The following is an 18622-nucleotide window of genomic DNA, read 5'->3' on the forward strand; positions in this document are numbered from 1 at the left end:
CCAAGGAGTAAAGTGTTAAATTGTCCATGCTGCAGTTGCTAACAGTAACCCAGGGGGATCCGAAGGTGAAGAATTCAGCAGTCCTCAAGGGGGCAGTGCTACATTTGTAAAAAAAATAAAATAATAATAATAAAGAACTTGCCCTACTGACACCATCCTGCACATACTACCCACCTCCATACACTCTGCACTCCTCTCCTGCACATATTACCCACCTCCATACACTAAGCACTCCTCTTCTGCACATACTACCGACTGCCATACACTTCACACTCCTCCCTATCAATGCACGGGGCCCACTTTTGATCTTGCACACGGGCCCACTCATTTCATGATACTCCCCTGATTCTTACCCTCATTTACTACAGTGTTCATCCAAACTTTACTTTAACCCAATGAGTTCAGTTTCTTGCAATTATACAGATAATTTTAGTTTAAAAAATCAGAAACAATTTGTTGATAGTATTATTTAGGCATCTGAGGGTATACTCTGCTGTATTGCACCCCATGGTATCTAATGGCAGCTGACACAAGAATAAATCTATTTTCCCACAGGGCAGTTCTTTACAGAAATCATGAGCTTTGCAGTGTCCCACCTACATAGAGGGTGAGTACCACATGTGCTACATGCCCCATTTCTTTGGCAAACCCTAAAAAAAATCTATATATTCTACACAGTATGTTCACCATGAGTGTAATTTATACTACACGACTGGTATCTTTGTTGCTGTTTTCATGATGACCTTAAAAAGTCAGTTTCAACCAATGATATTGGACTCAGATTTAGCTTTGTAAAATCTTTATGAACAGTAATTATACATACCTGCGCAGCTCTCATTGACTGATTGGTAACCTTGCTGACAACTGCAATTATAGCTGCCTTCTGTGTTTATACAACTTCTTCCAGCACCTTTACAGTACTCTGGCGAGGCACATTCATCAACATCTTCAACACAAAAAAAACATAAGTTAAGCTTTGAATGGCAATCAACAAACTACAGCATCTACTAAAGATTATATCATTTGAGGAGGGGGGGGTTACGTCTATAGCACAGAATTCAATTTCACAACTGAGACCTTGGTTAGCCACCATTCTTTTGTTCCCTTTCATGTTTCTAGGGCATTAAAAAAAGAATGAAAGAAAAGGTTTATTGGTTGATATGGACAACAGAGACAAGCAGAGTTTACCTGGTTCATTATAATGTACAGGAGCAAAAAGCATTTATACAGTTGCAGCCCTAACTGGTAAGTCGCTATTTTGCTATATCTTACCTTAATTAGGAGCCTCTGAATGCTCCTAATTAGTGTTGAGCGAACACGGACTGTATTATTCGAGTCCGTACCGGATAATTGGATTTTTGCTACCCGGACACGGACCCGAAAACTTTACTGTATGTTCGGGTTTAAAATCCGTGTTCGGTAATTTTATTTCCTGTTTTTGTATGTAATGGCGGGCTTTCATCAGCCAATCAACAACGTTTAACTGGTGTGCCTTAGAAGCCATCCCAGCCATGCCTACTAATGGCATGGCTGTGATTGGCCAGCTGAAGCATGTGACCCAGGTCTTTATAACCTCGAGAGACACAGCGCGGTACGTCAGTCTGCTGTAGTGTAGGGAGAGAGCACACATAACGGTGCTGGCTGCTGCTGATTAGGGACAGACAGGGAAAAACAACATTGTGCCCGAAAACAATGCAGGGACAGGTCGGAGTGTAGGCAGGCAAAGATATTTGAGCATTTTAGGGACAGGCTGGAGAGAGTAGGCAGGGACAGATAGGAGACACAGGACAGAACAATCGTCCGTTAGCGATCTACATAGATTTTGCTGTGTGGGGGGTGGTGCAGTGAACGATCTTTTTGCACTCACTTGAGCCCACTGAGGAGGAGGAGGGAGAAAAAAATATATTTTTATCAGTCTGTTGTGTGCAGCGTTCAGCTATATTTTACTACAGAGTGCTGTTCTAATCTGCTATTTACAAATTACAAAGTTAAAGGGGATTTTTTTTTTTCCCTTTATGTCCCTGCTGCTGACCGTGACATAAAACATAAGACACTGCTGTGTTCACATGTGCTATTGAAAAATCACCAATTTTATATATTTTTTTCTATTCCGCTATTCAATATACACCCTTTTGGGGTGAAAAAAATTAAATTGTGGCATAGTCTGTATCGATACGTGTGAGATACACCTTTCAATTTTTTTGGGTGCATCTTCCACCGTCGAGGATTGCAGGGCGCTTCAGTTTGCCTCCTGTACCGAACTCCTCCTACTCCTCATCCTCATCCTGCCTTTAGGGTACAAAAATTGTAATCGGGGCCTAGTCTGTGTTTGTACGTGTGAGATACCTTTTTATATACTATTTTCTATTCCGCTATTCAATCTATACCCTTTGGGGTAAAAAAGATTAAATTGCGGCATAGTCTGTATCGGTACGTGTGAGATGCGCCCAAAAAATTTGAAAGGTGTATCTTCCACCGCCGAGGATTGCAGGGTGCTTCAGTTTGCCTCCTGTTCTGAACTCCTCCTACTCCTCATCCTCATCCTGCCTTTAAGGTACAAAAAATTGTAATCGGGGCCTAGTCTGTGTTTGTACGTCTGAGATACACCTTTTTTATATTCTTTTTTCTATTCCGCTATTCAATATACACACTTTTGGGGTGAAAAAAATTAAATTGCGACATACTATGCATATTTGACTGTGCGATACACCCGTTGTATTTGTATACTGTTTTTCTATTCCGCTATTTAATAAACACCCTTTTGGGGTAAAAAAAAATTAAATTGTGGCATAGTTTGCATATTTGACTGTGAGATACACCCGTGCGATACTGTTGTTGTTTTGTTCCGCTATTCAATAAACACCTTTTTAGGGCAAGATCATAAATTACAGAAATATGAGAACGTCAAATAGGGGCCGTGGCCTGGGTCGTGGTGCTGCTGGTAGAGCTCCTGTTGCAAGGAGAGGACGTGGTCGATCTGTGCCAGCTACACGCACAAGTGAAACACCTTCCTCAAGTGTGAGTAGGCGACAGAACCTGCAGCAGTATTTGGTAGGGCATCATGCGCCTCTACAAAGTGTTGAGGCAAGAACAAGTACAGGCGATAGTAGATTGGGTTGCTGACAGTGCCTCCAGCCCCTTCACATTGTCTCCCACCCAGTCTACTGCAGAAAGGTCAGAGTTGGCACCTGCAGCCGATGTCCAACCGTCTTTCACCTCACCCCCTTGCAAATCAGGCAAGCAGTCTGAGCCCCAAGTCATGCAGCAGTCTCTTCTTCTTTTTGATGACTCTGTCAGCAGGGTTTCCCAGGGCCATCCACCTAGCCCTGCCCCAGAAGTGGAAGAGATTGATTGCAGCGATGCCCAACCACTTATTTCTCAAGATGAGTACATGGAAGGACCATCGCAGCACGTCTCCGATGATGACGAAACGCAGGTGCCAACTGCTGCGGCACTCAGAATAGTGGAGACCGACAAGGAGGGCAGGGGTGAAGACTGGGTGGAAGATGATGTGGAGGACGATGAGGTCCTCGACCCCACATGGAATGAAGGTCATGCAGGTGACCTGAGTAGTTTGGAGGAAGAGGCGGTGGTCGCACAGAGCCACCAGCACAGCAGAAGAGGGAGCAGGGTGCAGAAGCGGAGCGGCCGTTCCCTAGACACTACGCCTGTACTAAAGAAAAGAAAAGGAGGCGCAAACACCTAGTGCATTACCCGTGGTACTGTTAAAATTGGTTTAATAAAAATGCTGAATGCATACTCACAAACATGAAGAATAAAAATCGTATTGCAAATTCCCGTCACCCATGTGTTGGACCATGTCCTGGAAATTGCGACCGCTAACGCGTTTCGGGAGTCAAGCTCCCTTCCTCAGAGCTGGTCATGTGTTGGACCATGTCCTGGAAATTGCGACCGCTAACGCGTTTCGGGAGTCAAGCTCCCTTCCTCAGAGCTGGTCATGTCATAGCAGATTGAACTTCAATCTGCTATGACATGACCAGCTCTGAGGAAGGGAGCTTGACTCCCGAAACGCGTTAGCGGTCGCAATTTCCAGGACATGGTCCAACACATGGGTGACGGGAATTTGCAATACGATTTTTATTCTTCATGTTTGTGAGTATGCATTCAGCATTTTTATTAAACCAATTTTAACAGTACCACGGGTAATGCACTAGGTGTTTGCGCCTCCTTTTCTTTTCTTTTATGCATCCGTTTGGAGTTCCCTGCCTGAGGAGAGCAGCACGCCAGTCTTCCCCTTCGGAGTGAGCGCTTGGCTGATTATTTGTTTGGATTACTACGCCTGCTACTGCCCAACGCAGCAAGGGACCAAGCGCACCAAAGCCAGGTCAAAGGAGTTCTCTAGCGTGGAAGTTCTTCAGACAATGTGCTGATGACAGGACACGAGTGGTTTGCACCCTGTGCAATCAGAGCCTGAAGCGAGGCATAAACCTTCTCAACCTGAGCACAACCTGCATGATCAGGCATCTAAGTGCAAAGCACGAGCTGCAGTGGAGTAGACACCTTCAAAACCAAGAAAGGTCTCTGGCTCCTCCTGCTTCCTCTTCTGCTGCAGTCTCGGCCTCTTCATCCACCTCTGTAGTGATACCGACACCTGCCACACTGCAAACAGATGATCTGTCAGCAACACCACCACCTGGGTCACCAACCATCTCCACAATGTCCCGTGGAAGCGTTCAGCTTTCCATCTCCCAAACACTTCAGAGGAAGAGGAAGTACCCCCCTACCCACCCGCGATCCCTGGCCCTAAATGCCAGCATTTCAAAATTCTTGGCCTTTGAAATGCTGTCATTCCGTCTGGTGGAGACGCACAGTTTTAAAAGCCTTATGTCGGTGGCTGTCCCACAGTACGTCGTGCCCAGCCGCCACTACTTTTCCAGGCAAGCCATCCCTTCCCTGCACAACCAAGTGGGGGAAAAAAAACAGGTGTGCACTGCGCAACGCCATCTGTGGCAAGGTCCACCTAACTACCGATACGTGGACCAGTAAGCACGGTCACACTGGGTAAATGCAGTGGCGGCTGGACCTGAGCCGGATAGTAATTTGGCGCATGTCCTTCCACCACCGAGGATTGCAGGGCACTTCAGTTTGCCTCCTGTTCCTAACTCCTCCTACTCCGTTTCCTCATCCTCTACTGCCTCCTCATCTGGTCAGCGTAACACCTTCACCACCAACTTCAGCACAGCCAGGGGTAAACGACAGCAGGCAGTTTTAAAACTTGCCTGTTTGGGGGAAAAACCACACACCACGCAGGAGTTGTGGAGGAGCATGGAAAAGCAGACAGATGAGTAGTTGGTGGTGCAGAGGTTCCTTAAAAATTACCCCGATATGTCAGAGCTGTGCAGAAAGTGTGGGCCGTCTGTGCACACTTTCGGCGTTCTCACCCTGCTGCTGCTCGCCTGTCAGCGCTGCAGCGTAACTTCGGCCTTCCCGCTCACCGCCTCATATGTGACTTGCCCACAAGGTGGAACTCCACCTTACACATGCTGGAAAAACTGTGCGAGCAGCAGCAGGCCATAGTGGAGTTTCAGCTGCAGCACGCACGCATGAGTCGCTCTGCGGAACCGCACCACTTCACCACCAATAACTGGGCCTCCATGCGAGACCTGTGTGCCTTGTTGCACTGTTTTGAGTACTCCACCAACATGGCCAGTGCTGATGACGCCATTGTCAGCTTAACTATCCCACTTCTATGCCTCCTTCAAAAAACTATTCGGGCGATGATGGAAGAGGATGTGGCACAGGAGGAGGAGGAGGAAGAGGGATCATTTCCAAGGCTTTTAGGGCAGTCATTCACAAGTGGCTCCGAGGGTGGGTCACTGCACCCACAAACGCCAGGTACACAATTGTCCAGCAGGGGCACAGTTATGGAGGATGATGAGGAGGAGGAGATGGGAGGAGGAGATGGAACCATGTTCACAGCAGGGTGGCACCCAGGCCAGCTCATGGCCATCACTGGTGCGTGGCTGGGGGGATACAGCGGATACAGATGATACACCTCCCACAGAGGAAAGCCTTTCATTGCCTCTGGGCAGCCTGGCACACATGATTGATTACATGCTACAGTGTCTCCACAACGACCGCCGAGTTGCCCACATTCTAACTTGTGCTGATTACTGGGTGGCCACGCTGCTGGATCCCCGTTACAAGGACAACGTACCGTCCTTAATTCATTCACTGGAGCATGATCGCAAGATGCGCGAGTACAAGCGCATGCTGGTAGACGCGATGCTGCTGGCATTCCCACCTGACAGCGGGGCCACAGTGGAAGCACAAGGCAAAGGCAGAGGAGGAGGAGGAAGAGGTCGCCAATGCAACCAGGGCACCGCCAGCACCTCAGAAGGCAGGGTTAGCATGGCCGAAATGTGGAAAAGCTTTGTCAGCACGCCACAACAAACAGCAGCACCAGCAGCTCATATGGAACGTCTTAGCAGGAGGCAGCATTTCACCAACATGGTGGAGCAGTATGTGTGCACACGCCTACATGTAGTGAATGACGGGTCTGCCCCCTTTAACTTCTGGGTCTCCAAATTGGGCACATGGCCTGAGCTTGCCCTTTACGCCTTGGAGGTGCTGGCGTGCCCTGCAGCCAGTGTATTATCTGAACGTGTATTTAGCACGGCTGGGGGTGTTCTCACAGACAAGCGCAGCCGCCTGTCCAGAGACAATGTGGACAACTCACGTTCATTAAAATGAACCAGGCATGGATCCCACAAGACTTTTCCATACCTTGTGCAGAATAGAGATGGATACCGACCTTACCCAGATCTTTCTCACTCTTTTGGGGTGTACCCTAATTTAAAATGACAAAAAAAAAAAGCAGTGTTGACTACCTAGTCCCCCTCCACCGCCGCTTCCACCTACACCGCCACATCCACCGCCACCTCAACCTCCCTCATACTCCATATGGGCCTCATCCTTCACAGATGAAGAAAATTGTTTTATTTTTCTGTTTCTTTTTTTGTTGTTTTAAGTTATTTCCCTATCCACATTTGTTTGCAGAGCACTTGCCATGCTCTTAACTACATTTTGCTGCCATTTGCAGCACTCTAGCCCTTTCTATTGTTTTTTTAGAGCCATTTTAGTGCCTGCAAGTTCAGGTCCCAATTGACTTCAATGGGGTTTGGTGTCCGGGTAAAGTTCGGAAAAAGTGTGGGACACGGACCCGGACTTTTTTTTTCAAGTTCGGCCAAACCCGCCGAACACGGACATCCAGGTGTCCGCTCAACTCTACTCCTAATGAAGTTTCTTCTCTTATTTTATTATCTAGAAAAGGATTTTCCCCTTTCAGGTGTAATTCTTTTATTAGAAGTTGCTTCCTCAAATTTACAACTTTGGTCATTCCCAGGCATACCTGCCTCAGTGATGTCACTAGGGGGGGCAGAGGGGCCATGGCCCCCGCAACAATATACCGTGCCCCCCCCCCAACAGGATCCAACGTCCTCCTCTGGGATGGTGGGTTGGTAAACCTGGATTGTGGGACCCCGACCCACCATCCTCAAGCATTACTGTGGCGAACGGAGTCGGCACTAGAGGAAGCAGAGCCAATGGTTCCTGTATAGTTCTGGTTCTTGTCAGTCGGAGTGATATCAAATGTACTCTACCTGTGACAGGAGTGATACAGGAAGCATTGGCTCTGCTCTCTACTGCAGCCACATGCTTCCTCCAGTGCCGCTCCTGCCACACTCTGTTTGTGTCTCAGAGGAGCCAGCTGTCCCAGCCAGCAGTACCCACCAGCAGTAGCAGCCAGAAGTACCAGCCAGCAGTAACCGCCATCAGTATCTACCAGCATTCCCAATCAACAGTAACAGCCAGCAGTACCCACCAGAATTAAAAGCCGGCAGGACCCACCAGCAGTACCAGCCAGAAGTACCCACCAGTAGTGCCAGCCAGCCCAGCAGTACTAACCAGCAGTACCCACCAGAAGTACAAACTAGCAAAACCCGCCAGCCAGCAATACCAGCCAGCAGCACCTTCCAGCAGTACCCACCAGCCTTGGAAGCCAGCAGCAGCAGCCACCAGTCATACCCACCTGAGGGACAGCAGCAGCCAGCTATACCTGCAGGAATCCTGAGGAAGAAGTGAACATTCAGGTCAGTTGGGGCGTAGGTAAACCGCAGTGCATCCATGTGAAAGCAGCCTTAGGCTCCTTTCACACCATCAGTCCGATCGGGTCCACCTGTCTGTTTTTAAGGTGGACCCAATCTGACCCCCCATTCACCTCTACAGAGTGGCAGATGTAAACGGACTTGTGTCCAATTCTATCCGCATATCTCCAATCCGATCAACTTAAAAAAACAGAAGGGGATTCATCCCCTTCTGTCTAGGCGGATCACATTGGAAAGACCCATAGAGTAAAGTGGGCTGTGTCCATGTCTGCTCTGCATATGGTTAGTGGACGCAGACCTTTCATCTGCCCGCTTCACTCATTGTGGCCCATGACCAGTTACCAAGTCGCTAAAGTGGCCCTCAATCCTCAAAAGTTTGGGCACCCCTGCTGTAGGGGCATGAGTCCCAGATGGAGAGGTGTGCTGTAGAAGCCTTCCCCCTTAGTTTCGCCACGGTGTAGGGCAGAACGAAGGAGTCACGGATGGAGAGGTGCACTGTACTGTAAAGCATCAGGAAACCCTCAGGGAAATCATAAAGATCTCCCATGAAGTTGATAAAAGTGTTAAGACTGCCGCCACTGTCACGGCTGGCCTTAACACTTTCATCACTGTGGTTGGTAGGTCCCACTATTCTTCCCTACATCCTCCGTGCTGAGAACATGGCTTTATTACTGTGTAAACTGGCAATACTACTAGGCTTTATTACTGCATAAACTGACATCAATACTATGCTTTATTACTGCGTAAACTGGCACTAGTACTAGGTTTTATTACTGCATAAACTGGCACCAATTCTAGACTTTAATACTGCATAAACTGGCACCAATACTAGGCTTTATTACTGCGTAAACTGGCACTAATAGGATATTTTACTGCGTAAACTGGCACCATAACTAGGGATTATGAACTGTGTAAACTGGCACCAATACTAGGGGCCATTACTGCATAAACTGGCACCATTACTAGGGGTTACTACTGCGTAAACTGGCACCAATACTAGGGGTGTTTACTGCGTAAACTGTTTGCTGAGATTGCATTAAACTAAAGTAAAGCTTTTAAGAGTTTTCCTCTCAGTACTGAAGCAATACCTAAAGATAAAAGGAAAACTTTTGAATAGCTTGTCTTTTAAGTGTTAGGTTAGTACAATAAAAAGGTATCATTGCATACTGCATTACTCTCGTATTGTATTTTGTAACATATTGTGACAGGAAGTCAGGTAAATCTGGGAATGTAGTCACTGAGAGGAGACACATTCCCACCTGCTTTGAAAGTTCACTGATACTATAGGGTGTTGGCTGCAGAGAGAGCCAGCAGGAAGTTGAAAACCATTCAGCTGTTCAGAATGAGGAGATCAAGGCCTCTATAATTTGTCCAGAGAAAATCTATTGAGTGCTGCCTCCAGAAGCTGCCTCCTGTCGCCGTGTGGGCTGGGAGAGGAAGGCAGACATACGTGTACCTCCCGACGCCGTGTGGGCATGGGAGAAGGACTGCTGCCTCCTGTCGCCGTGTGGGCTGGGAGAGGGGGACAGTCGGATGTGTGCCTCCCGACAAGCTGGTGAGCATGGGAGAAGACCCCCTACAGCGATGTGAAGCTAAGGAGGGTAACCACGAGTGAAGACGTCTCAAAGGTGAGAAGACAAAGTGTTCCATGTGAAGAGTGTGAAGAGTAAAGGGACCTGTTAAATGAACTGTGTTCAATGTGAAGAATCTGAAGAGTAAAGGATCCTGTTATAAATGAACATGTGCTGTGTGAAAGAAAACAAAGGGACATGTTCAATGGACAATGTTTGTGCTGTGTGAAAAGCAAACAAATGGACATTTGAGTGTCTGCTGTAGGATCAGCAGTGTCGGCCCAACAGTAGGTTGGAAAGACTTCTTAGGTAGGTTCCAGCTGTGAGAAGGTAGCCGCCCACCGAGGCAAGGATTTATTTTGTCTTTTATTTTATTTTGGCTGTTTTGATGCTTGCAATTGTGTTAAGTAAATTGCATGAATAAATCAGTCTTGTTTTCAACCTCTAATCGGCTATCTCTCTGTGAAAACTCACCCCCAAAGGGGTCATCCACGCCTACCACCGAGCTAATCCCTTACATATGGTGGAGGTATGCAGTGGGCAGAAGCGAAGATCCCTGCAAGGAAGTGCAAATGTTTGATGAACTTTATCTGGTGCATGAGATTGCACAATCTATGTGTGCAGGAGAGAAGATCCTGACAGAAAAAAAAAAAAAAAAAGTGTTTTAAAGAGACAGGGGTCTCAAAATTTTTTGATGAACTTTGTTGTGTCTGGTGCAAGTGACTGCACAAACTGTGTGCGCAGGAAAAGAGATCCTGCAAGAGAGAGAAAAACGACATGTGTTGAAGAGACAGTGGTCTGAAAATTGTTTGCTGGACTGTGAAAAATTTGTTTGTGGAGTTATTGAAGATGGGGCGATCCAAACGCCTGAAAAATGCAAAGATAGATGAAATGAGAGACCGGATTCTATGGATGGAGGGGATGCTACCGTCTGAACCAGCCCCATCCATGCCTAAAGAGAGTCTACTAAAGAGGAAGGTTGTTGTCCCTAGCAACACTGATGAAACTGCTATGGAGACGCAGTGTGCTCAGATGAAAAGTAAGCTCAAAATGGAGGAGATGCTGAAACAACTGATTATATCAAATACAGCTCAACAGCAGGCAAATGCAGCTCAACAGCAGGCAAATGCGGATTTTCAGCGGAGCTTTGCAGCTCAACAAAAGGCTCATCAAGAGAGCATGGCAGGCTGGAAACAGAGACGCCAGCAGCCAATGGAGGCCATCGGTATGGAGGAAACCGAGTATGTGTGCAGGGCTAAGTTGGATGCCTTGCAACGGAAAATGGAAGAAAAGGAACAAGCCTTGGAATTGCTTAAAATGGAGCATAGAAACTTGCAGGAAATGAATGAACTACTCAAGTCTCATGTGTTACAGTGGGAAGAATCCACTGCTCTTCTTTTGGTCGAGTTGCAAAAACGCAGAGAGACTATAATGGAGAAAGATACCATCCTCATGGAAAAGGAAAGTGAAATTCAGACTTTGCAGAAGCAAAGTATGGCTGATATGTTGGAGTTGCGTAATCAGCTGGAAAAAAGTCTTCAGTGTTTGGAAGTTACAAAAATAGACCTGCAGGAGTCACAGGAACAGAATGTCGCTCTGAAAACGACATTGTCTCTCAGCGACAACGAGAAAAGTGAAAGAGAGGCTAAATTACTGAGTACTGTGTATGAGCTCACCACTTTGAGCAATGTGGTAGATGAATTACGTGCAGACTGTGAAAGTTGGAAAGGTGAAGCCCAACGTTTCCAGCAGCAGTTAAAGGAGAAAGAAGCCTGTGTGGCAGAATTACAGTCTCATTCCCAGAAACTAGCCAATGAGGTGAAGGCTCTTATGCAGGGAAAAGGAGATTGTGAACATAAGAGGGAAAAAGTAGAGGCACAGCTTCTGGAATCGCAAGTCAAGGTGTCAGAAGGTGACCGATTGTGTGCTAAGCTGTCAGAGAAGGCAAACCGATTGCAGGTTGAGTTGGACAGTGTCACAAATCGGCTTTCTCAAGCAGACAGAAAATCTAGAGAAATTGCGGAAGATTTTTCTATCTTGGAATCGCAGCTGCAAGACACGCAGGAACTCTTACAGGAAGAGAGGTGTCAAAGGCTGAGTTTTAGCACAAAGCTCAAACAAATGGAAGATGAGAAAAATGGCTTCCTGGAACAATTAAAAGAGGAGGCGGAAGCAAAGAAAAACCTATCAGAGCAAGTCGCAACATTGCAAGCTCAGATAGCGGATATGAAAAAACGCATGGAAGAAAGCGTTGGTTCATTACAGTGTGTTGAAGATGTGAAAAAGAAGTTTGATCAGATGCTTGGTGAAGAGAAGACTGTGTCTGCAAAATATGCAGAAGAACGCGACCGTGCAAAAACGGAGGCGCGTGATAACGAGAGCAAAGCCCTGTTCTTGGCTCGCTCTTTGGAGGAAGTTCTAGAGTGTAAGGCTGAACTAGAAAGTGTTAACAAACAGCTGCGTACAGAAATGGAAGAATTGGTCAGCTCCAAGGATGATGTTGTGAAAAGCGTTCAGGAGCTAGAAAAGTCTAAACGAGCCTTAGAACAGCAAGTAGAAGAGATGAAGATTCCGTTGCAGGAACTGGAAGAGGAATTCCAGGCAACAGAGGATCTGTCCCAAAGAGGGGATAGTGTGCCTGATGCAGTTTTTAAAAGGATCAGTGTTTTGGGGTCTGTCCTGAGTGAGCCTCAGAAATGTGATGACACGTGGCTTGAATCACCCCTTTGGAATAAACCGTTCCTTCAAAAACTTCAAGCATTGGAAAATGTATCATTAGAACTTCAGCAAATAAAGGAGTTGTGTAAGAAATGTGATGATTTCTCAGTTCAGGCTGAAAACCTAGTGGAGAAAACTAAAGCGGAGAAAACTAAAGCAAGTGATATAAATCTGGGAGGAAAAAGCAAACGCCACCTAGTGGAGAAAACTAAGGCTGTTGGTGAAAACGTGAAGCAAATGAATTTCAAGTGCCTTTCAGAGAATATTTCTAAAATGAAACTGGTGAAAGACAGGTGGCAGAAGTTTGATCGTGATCTTGAGATGCATTCCATGTGGAATTCAGATAGAGAAAAGGAACTAGGTGACCTTGAGCGGTCAAATAGTTCAGCAGAAAGTGCATTGAAGAAACCTGTAAAAGAATGTGTTGCAGTTCCATGCTTCTTCACTGATGCAGAGAGGAGGTCTATAATGGATACCACCCAGATCGCTGGGTTCAACTGTGTTGTTGCCTTTGACCCATATGATGATGGAAGGAAAGTTGATAAAGTACAGACAGTTCTTGGAACAAAGCTAAGTGAAGCAGAGGTTCTCAAAGTGTTGTGGAAATCATTTATGGATTGCAGAGAGAGGCGTCTTAAGAATGTTGAAGACATTAAGACTAGCCCAATTGAGTTGCCTATGGATCACGGACCTCCATGGTGGATTGGACAGACGGTTATGAGGGACAAGCTGTCTGACATTTATGAGAAAGCTGTCAATGAAGATGACAGAAACGAGAAGGAGCAAAATGATGCCAAAAATGCAGTTGAAGAATGTGTATATGAGATGAGAGACAAACTGTGTGGCATTTATGAGAAAACTGTCAATGAAGATGACAGAAACAGTTTCATCCGGAAGCTTGAGGATAATAGGAGGCTTATCAGTGAGTCAGCAGTGCCTGACACATGCGTGCCTGGAAATATGTGTCCCAACCCTAGGGTTGAAACAAGAGGGGGGGGTATGTGACAGGAAGTCAGGTAAATCTGGGAATGTAGTCACTGAGAGGAGACACATTCCCACCTGCTTTGAAAGTTCACTGATACTATAGGGTGTTGGCTGCAGAGAGAGCCAGCAGGAAGTTGAAAACCATTCAGCTGTTCAGAATGAGGAGATCAAGGCCTCTATAATTTGTCCAGAGAAAATCTATTGAGTGCTGCCTCCAGAAGCTGCCTCCTGTCGCCGTGTGGGCTGGGAGAGGAAGGCAGACATACGTGTACCTCCCGACGCCGTGTGGGCATGGGAGAAGGACTGCTGCCTCCTGTCGCCGTGTGGGCTGGGAGAGGGGGACAGTCGGATGTGTGCCTCCCGACAAGCTGGTGAGCATGGGAGAAGACCCCCTACAGCGATGTGAAGCTAAGGAGGGTAACCACAAGTGAAGACGTCTCAAAGGTGAGAAGACAAAGTGTTCCATGTGAAGAGTGTGAAGAGTAAAGGGACCTGTTAAATGAACTGTGTTCAATGTGAAGAATCTGAAGAGTAAAGGATCCTGTTATAAATGAACATGTGCTGTGTGAAAGAAAACAAAGGGACATGTTCAATGGACAATGTTTGTGCTGTGTGAAAAGCAAACAAATGGACATTTGAGTGTCTGCTGTAGGATCAGCAGTGTCGGCCCAACAGTAGGTTGGAAAGACTTCTTAGGTAGGTTCCAGCTGTGAGAAGGTAGCCGCCCACCGAGGCAAGGATTTATTTTGTCTTTTATTTTATTTTGGCTGTTTTGATGCTTGCAATTGTGTTAAGTAAATTGCATGAATAAATCAGTCTTGTTTTCAACCTCTAATCGGCTATCTCTCTGTGAAAACGCACCCCCAAAGGGGTCATCCACGCCTACCACCGAGCTAATCCCTTACAATATATATATACTTTTTTCTTTCTTTTTTTTCAGTGGTATGATACAGTGGTGAAAATGAGTGCCCCCCTCCTACATATTGTTCCTAGAGTCGCTACTGACCTGCCTATATTTCACTATTTAGTGAGAGAGTTCTTTGTGGCCAATAAAGCACATTTAGTAAAAAGTGGGATGGTAGGTGAGGCCTAGGTAAGACAGACCGGGCTCAGAATCCAAAAACAACGAAGTGAAGCATGTTGTAATAGAGTAAGGATGCACAGACAATATTTAAAACTTTTATCTCCATGTGCTCAGAAGACTTTATCACATAATTCATGTACAATTCAGTACATACAGGTAAACACAGTCCAAAGGCTTTAAAACTAAAAAGGCACATTCTTTGAATTTATGTTTGCTACTGGGACTTGGAAAAAGTTGACAGGGGAATATCCAAAACCATCTAAACAATACGTACCTTTACAAGTTCCATTCACCAACGTAAATCCATCATTGCAGTGGCATTCATAGCTGCCAACGGTATTGTTACAGGAAGCATGTGCTCCACAAATGGAAGCCTTTGTTTGGCACTCATTAATATCTGAAAAATTGTATATAATTTAAGATTTAATACAAATAGAAATATAACTAGGGATGACAAAATAGGTGTTATAAGAGGATAAGAAGGCCAGAACTAAGGCAATAAATGAAAATGAAAACAATTGTTGTAATCATTTATGATTGCTGCTTTGAAAACCGACATAATCTTGTGTAAGTGGCTGTTAGATAGAGCCTGTTATGTTCTATTAGTAATAATGGAAGTGTTAAAGTTTGAAGACTTACCTACGCATTGCACCCCATCACCAGTGTATCCTGTCCTACAGTTGCATTTATAGGATCCTACAGTGTTCACACAGTCTGCCCAACTACAGTTGTGTGTTCCAAGAGCGCATTCATCAATATCTGTGCAGTTTTCTCCACCAAAACCAACTTCACACGTACAGACGAAAGAGCCAATAGTATTATTACAGTACGAATTTGGGGGACAGATTGTGGAATTTGCCAAACATTCATTTATATCTGTAACATATAAACACATAAAAATATGTTTAATTCTTGATGCTTCCTAGACTATATCCTCTACCTTATTCTCCTCCTAACCTAACCCCCAAAACTCCCAAGGGAAAAAACCTTGATGGACATACTATATAGCAAAAAACATAATGCATGGTCATCAAAAATGTTTACAATCTGCTCCTCACACCTACTTTTTTTTTTTTTTTTTTTATACCATTTTAGTGTACTAAACACACTTGAATTAGGTAATAAAACCAGATTTAACCATAAACGAGTATTTTGGGGGCAATGGGTGTAGCAAAAATAAATCCACTGAAAAGCTAACAAATCTTTTTTGCTCATTGTTTGTCTCAGACTTGAGACTAAATCTTACCAGAGCAATTGGCTCCATCAAATCCCGGTAGGCAGTCACACTGATAGGATCCATTAGTGTTAATACATAGAGATTGTTCGGGACACACAGTCTCATTCATGGCACACTCGTTGATATCTGCAAAGATTACAATGATGTAATTTTTCCAACTAAAGAAAATTAAGATTACTGGTCAAAAATTGTGGCTGTTTTTCTATACATCTCTGCTTTTGCGTAATTATTTTTATGTTCACAATAACGGGGTCTATTTATGAATTGTTTACACAAGATTCACACAATGTTCGCCCAGGATTTACGCATTTATCTAAATAATCCAACTAGAAAATTGTTTAAATCTTGGCTGAAAATTCAGTGAGTTTTTGGTGAAAACATTTATAAATAGACCCCTAAGTGTTTTAGAGTAATTTTCACATATCATATGTTTGATGTACTACTTCATTGAATTACACACAGAAGGATTCTACCTCTAGTGGTTATCTTTATTTCCCTGCAGTCATTCAGACCTCTCTGATCAGAATCTTATATAATCTAGGCTACACAGAGAGTTTGATTAGTTTAGCCAGTTGCATCTAAATGGTAAATATACAATGAGAAAGATGAACAGTACAGCTTGCGTATAATGAGCAAATAGGAATTCCCTTATGTATATCCAAATATAAAAACCAGGTAGATTTTAAATATACTAACAGACACTGATAAAAGTTCATTTAGGCTGATCATTTTTAAATGCATGTCATAAAAACATTAACAAATCGACTGCCTTGTCTGTAATTGTATCCATATTTCAGAAAATGGCTGTGTAGAACCCTAAACCAGGGTCCTATGTAAACTTTTGGCAATGAGGTTTACACAAAGACCAGATTTCTTTGGATTTCAAAGTAATTTCTTTGCAAGAGAGCATGTTAGTTATCTAACATTTCCATGAATTTATCAATGCAAGTTGTTTGTTATATACAGGTCCCTCTCAAAAAAATTATCATATTGTGATAAAGTTCATTATTTTCTGTAATGTACTGATAAACATTAGACTTTCATATATTTTAGATTCATTACACACAACTGAAGTAGTGCAAGCCTTTTCTTGTTTTAATATTGATGATTTTGGCATACAGCTCATGAAAAACCAAAATTCCTATCTCAAAAAATTAGCATATTTTATCCGACCAATAAAGTGTTTTTAATACAAAAAAAGTCAACCTTCAAATAATTATGTTCATTTATGCACTCAATACTTGGTCGGGAATCCTTTTGCAGAAATGTCTGCTTCAATGCGGCGTGGCATGGAGGCAATCAGCCTGTGGCACTGCTGAGGTGTTATGGAGGCCCAGGATGCTTCGATAGGGGCCTTGAGCTCATCCAGTGTGTTGGGTCTTGCGTCTCTCAACTTTCTCTTCACAACATCCCACAGATTCTCTATGGGGTTCAGGTCAGGAGAGTTGGCAGGCCAATTGAGCACAGTAATACCATGGTCAGTAAACCATTTACCAGTGGTTTTGGCACTGTGAGCAGGTGCCAGGTCGTGCTGAAAAATGAAATCTTCATCTCCATAAAGCTTTTCAGCAGATGGAAGCATGAAGTGCTCCAAAATCTCCTGATAGCTAGCTGCATTGACCCTGCCCTTGATAAAACACAGTGGACCAACACCAGCAGCTGACATGGCACCCCAGACCATCACTGACTGTGGGTACTTGACACTGGACTTCAGGCATTTTGGCATTTCCCTCTCCCAAGTCTTCCTCCAGACTCTGGCACCTTGATTTCCGAATGACATGCAAAATTAGCTTTCATCCGAAAAAAGTACTTTGGACCACTGAGCAACAGTCCAGTGCTGCTTCTCTGTAGCCCAGGTCAGGCGCTTCTGCCGCTTTTTCTGGTTCAAAAGTGGCTTGACCTGGGGAATGCGGCACCTGTAGCCCATTTCCTGCACACGCCTGTACACGGTGGCTCTAGATGTTTCTACTCTAGACTCAGTCCACTGCTTCCGCAGGTCCCCCAAGGTCTGGAATCGGTCCTTCTCCACAATCTTCCTCAGGGTCCGGTCACCTCTTCTCGTTGTGCAGCGTTTTCTGCCACACTTTTTCCATCCCACAGACTTCCCACTGAGGTGCCTTGATACAGCACTCTGGGAACAGCCTATTCGTTCAGAAATTTCTTTCTGTGTCTTACCCTCTTGCTTGAGGGTGTCAATGATGGCCTTCTGGACAGCAGTCAGGTCGGCAGTCTTACCCATGATTGCGGTTTTGAGTAATGAACCAGGCTGGGAGTTTTTAAAAGCCTCAGGAATCTTTTGCAGGTGTCTAGAGTTAATTAGTAGAGATGTCCCGAACTGTTCGCTGGCGGTGAACTTCGCATGTTCGCCTCGGCGGGCGAACATATGCGATGTTCGGTCCGCCTCCTATACATCATCATTGAGCAAACTTTGACCCTGTACCTCACAGTCAGCAGGCACATTCCAGCCAATCAGCATACCCTCCCTCCCACCTCCTATAAAAAAAGCAAGGGCAGCATCCATCTTAGATTCATTCTGAAGCTGCAGAGTTAGTTAGAGCAGGGAGAGGGCTGCTGTTGCTGCTGAATTGATAGGGAAATCATTAGCTAGGCCAGTGTTCTGTGTCCACTCCTGCTGTAAGGACAGCATCCTGACAGCACCCCAAAAAGCCCTTTTTAGGGCTGGTACATCAGTCTGCTTTTATTTATTTTTTTTCTATATATTTATCAGGCATTTTTGGAGGCAGGCATTACTTTTTTGGATTAGTGTCTGGGGGGGGGGGTCTAAAAAGTGTACCTGTGAAGTTTCAGCTCTGTAGCATGTCCAGAACCAGAAAAAAAAGAACATATAGGTGTAAAAGGAGGGTCCCACCATCCCTGCTCTACTGAAAAATTATCTTTTTTT

At 45.0% G+C, this 18622-nt stretch overlaps 1 protein-coding gene across 1 annotated transcript in view; it reads right to left on the minus strand.

Moving 5' to 3' along the window:
* Positions 1-18622, minus strand: part of LOC309550512 (uncharacterized protein) — a gene marked incomplete at both ends in the record, with an annotated part of 232977 nt that overhangs the window by 190363 nt on the left and 23992 nt on the right. Inside the window, 4 exon segments of the mRNA XM_082250875.1 lie at positions 824-946; positions 14758-14880; positions 15123-15359; positions 15730-15846. Coding sequence (XP_082107001.1) covers positions 824-946; positions 14758-14880; positions 15123-15359; positions 15730-15846 — 600 coding nt within the window.

This window comes from Pelophylax lessonae, assembly GCF_965119305.1.
Source record: "Pelophylax lessonae genome assembly, chromosome: 3".
Taxonomy (NCBI): Eukaryota; Metazoa; Chordata; class Amphibia; order Anura; family Ranidae; genus Pelophylax; species Pelophylax lessonae.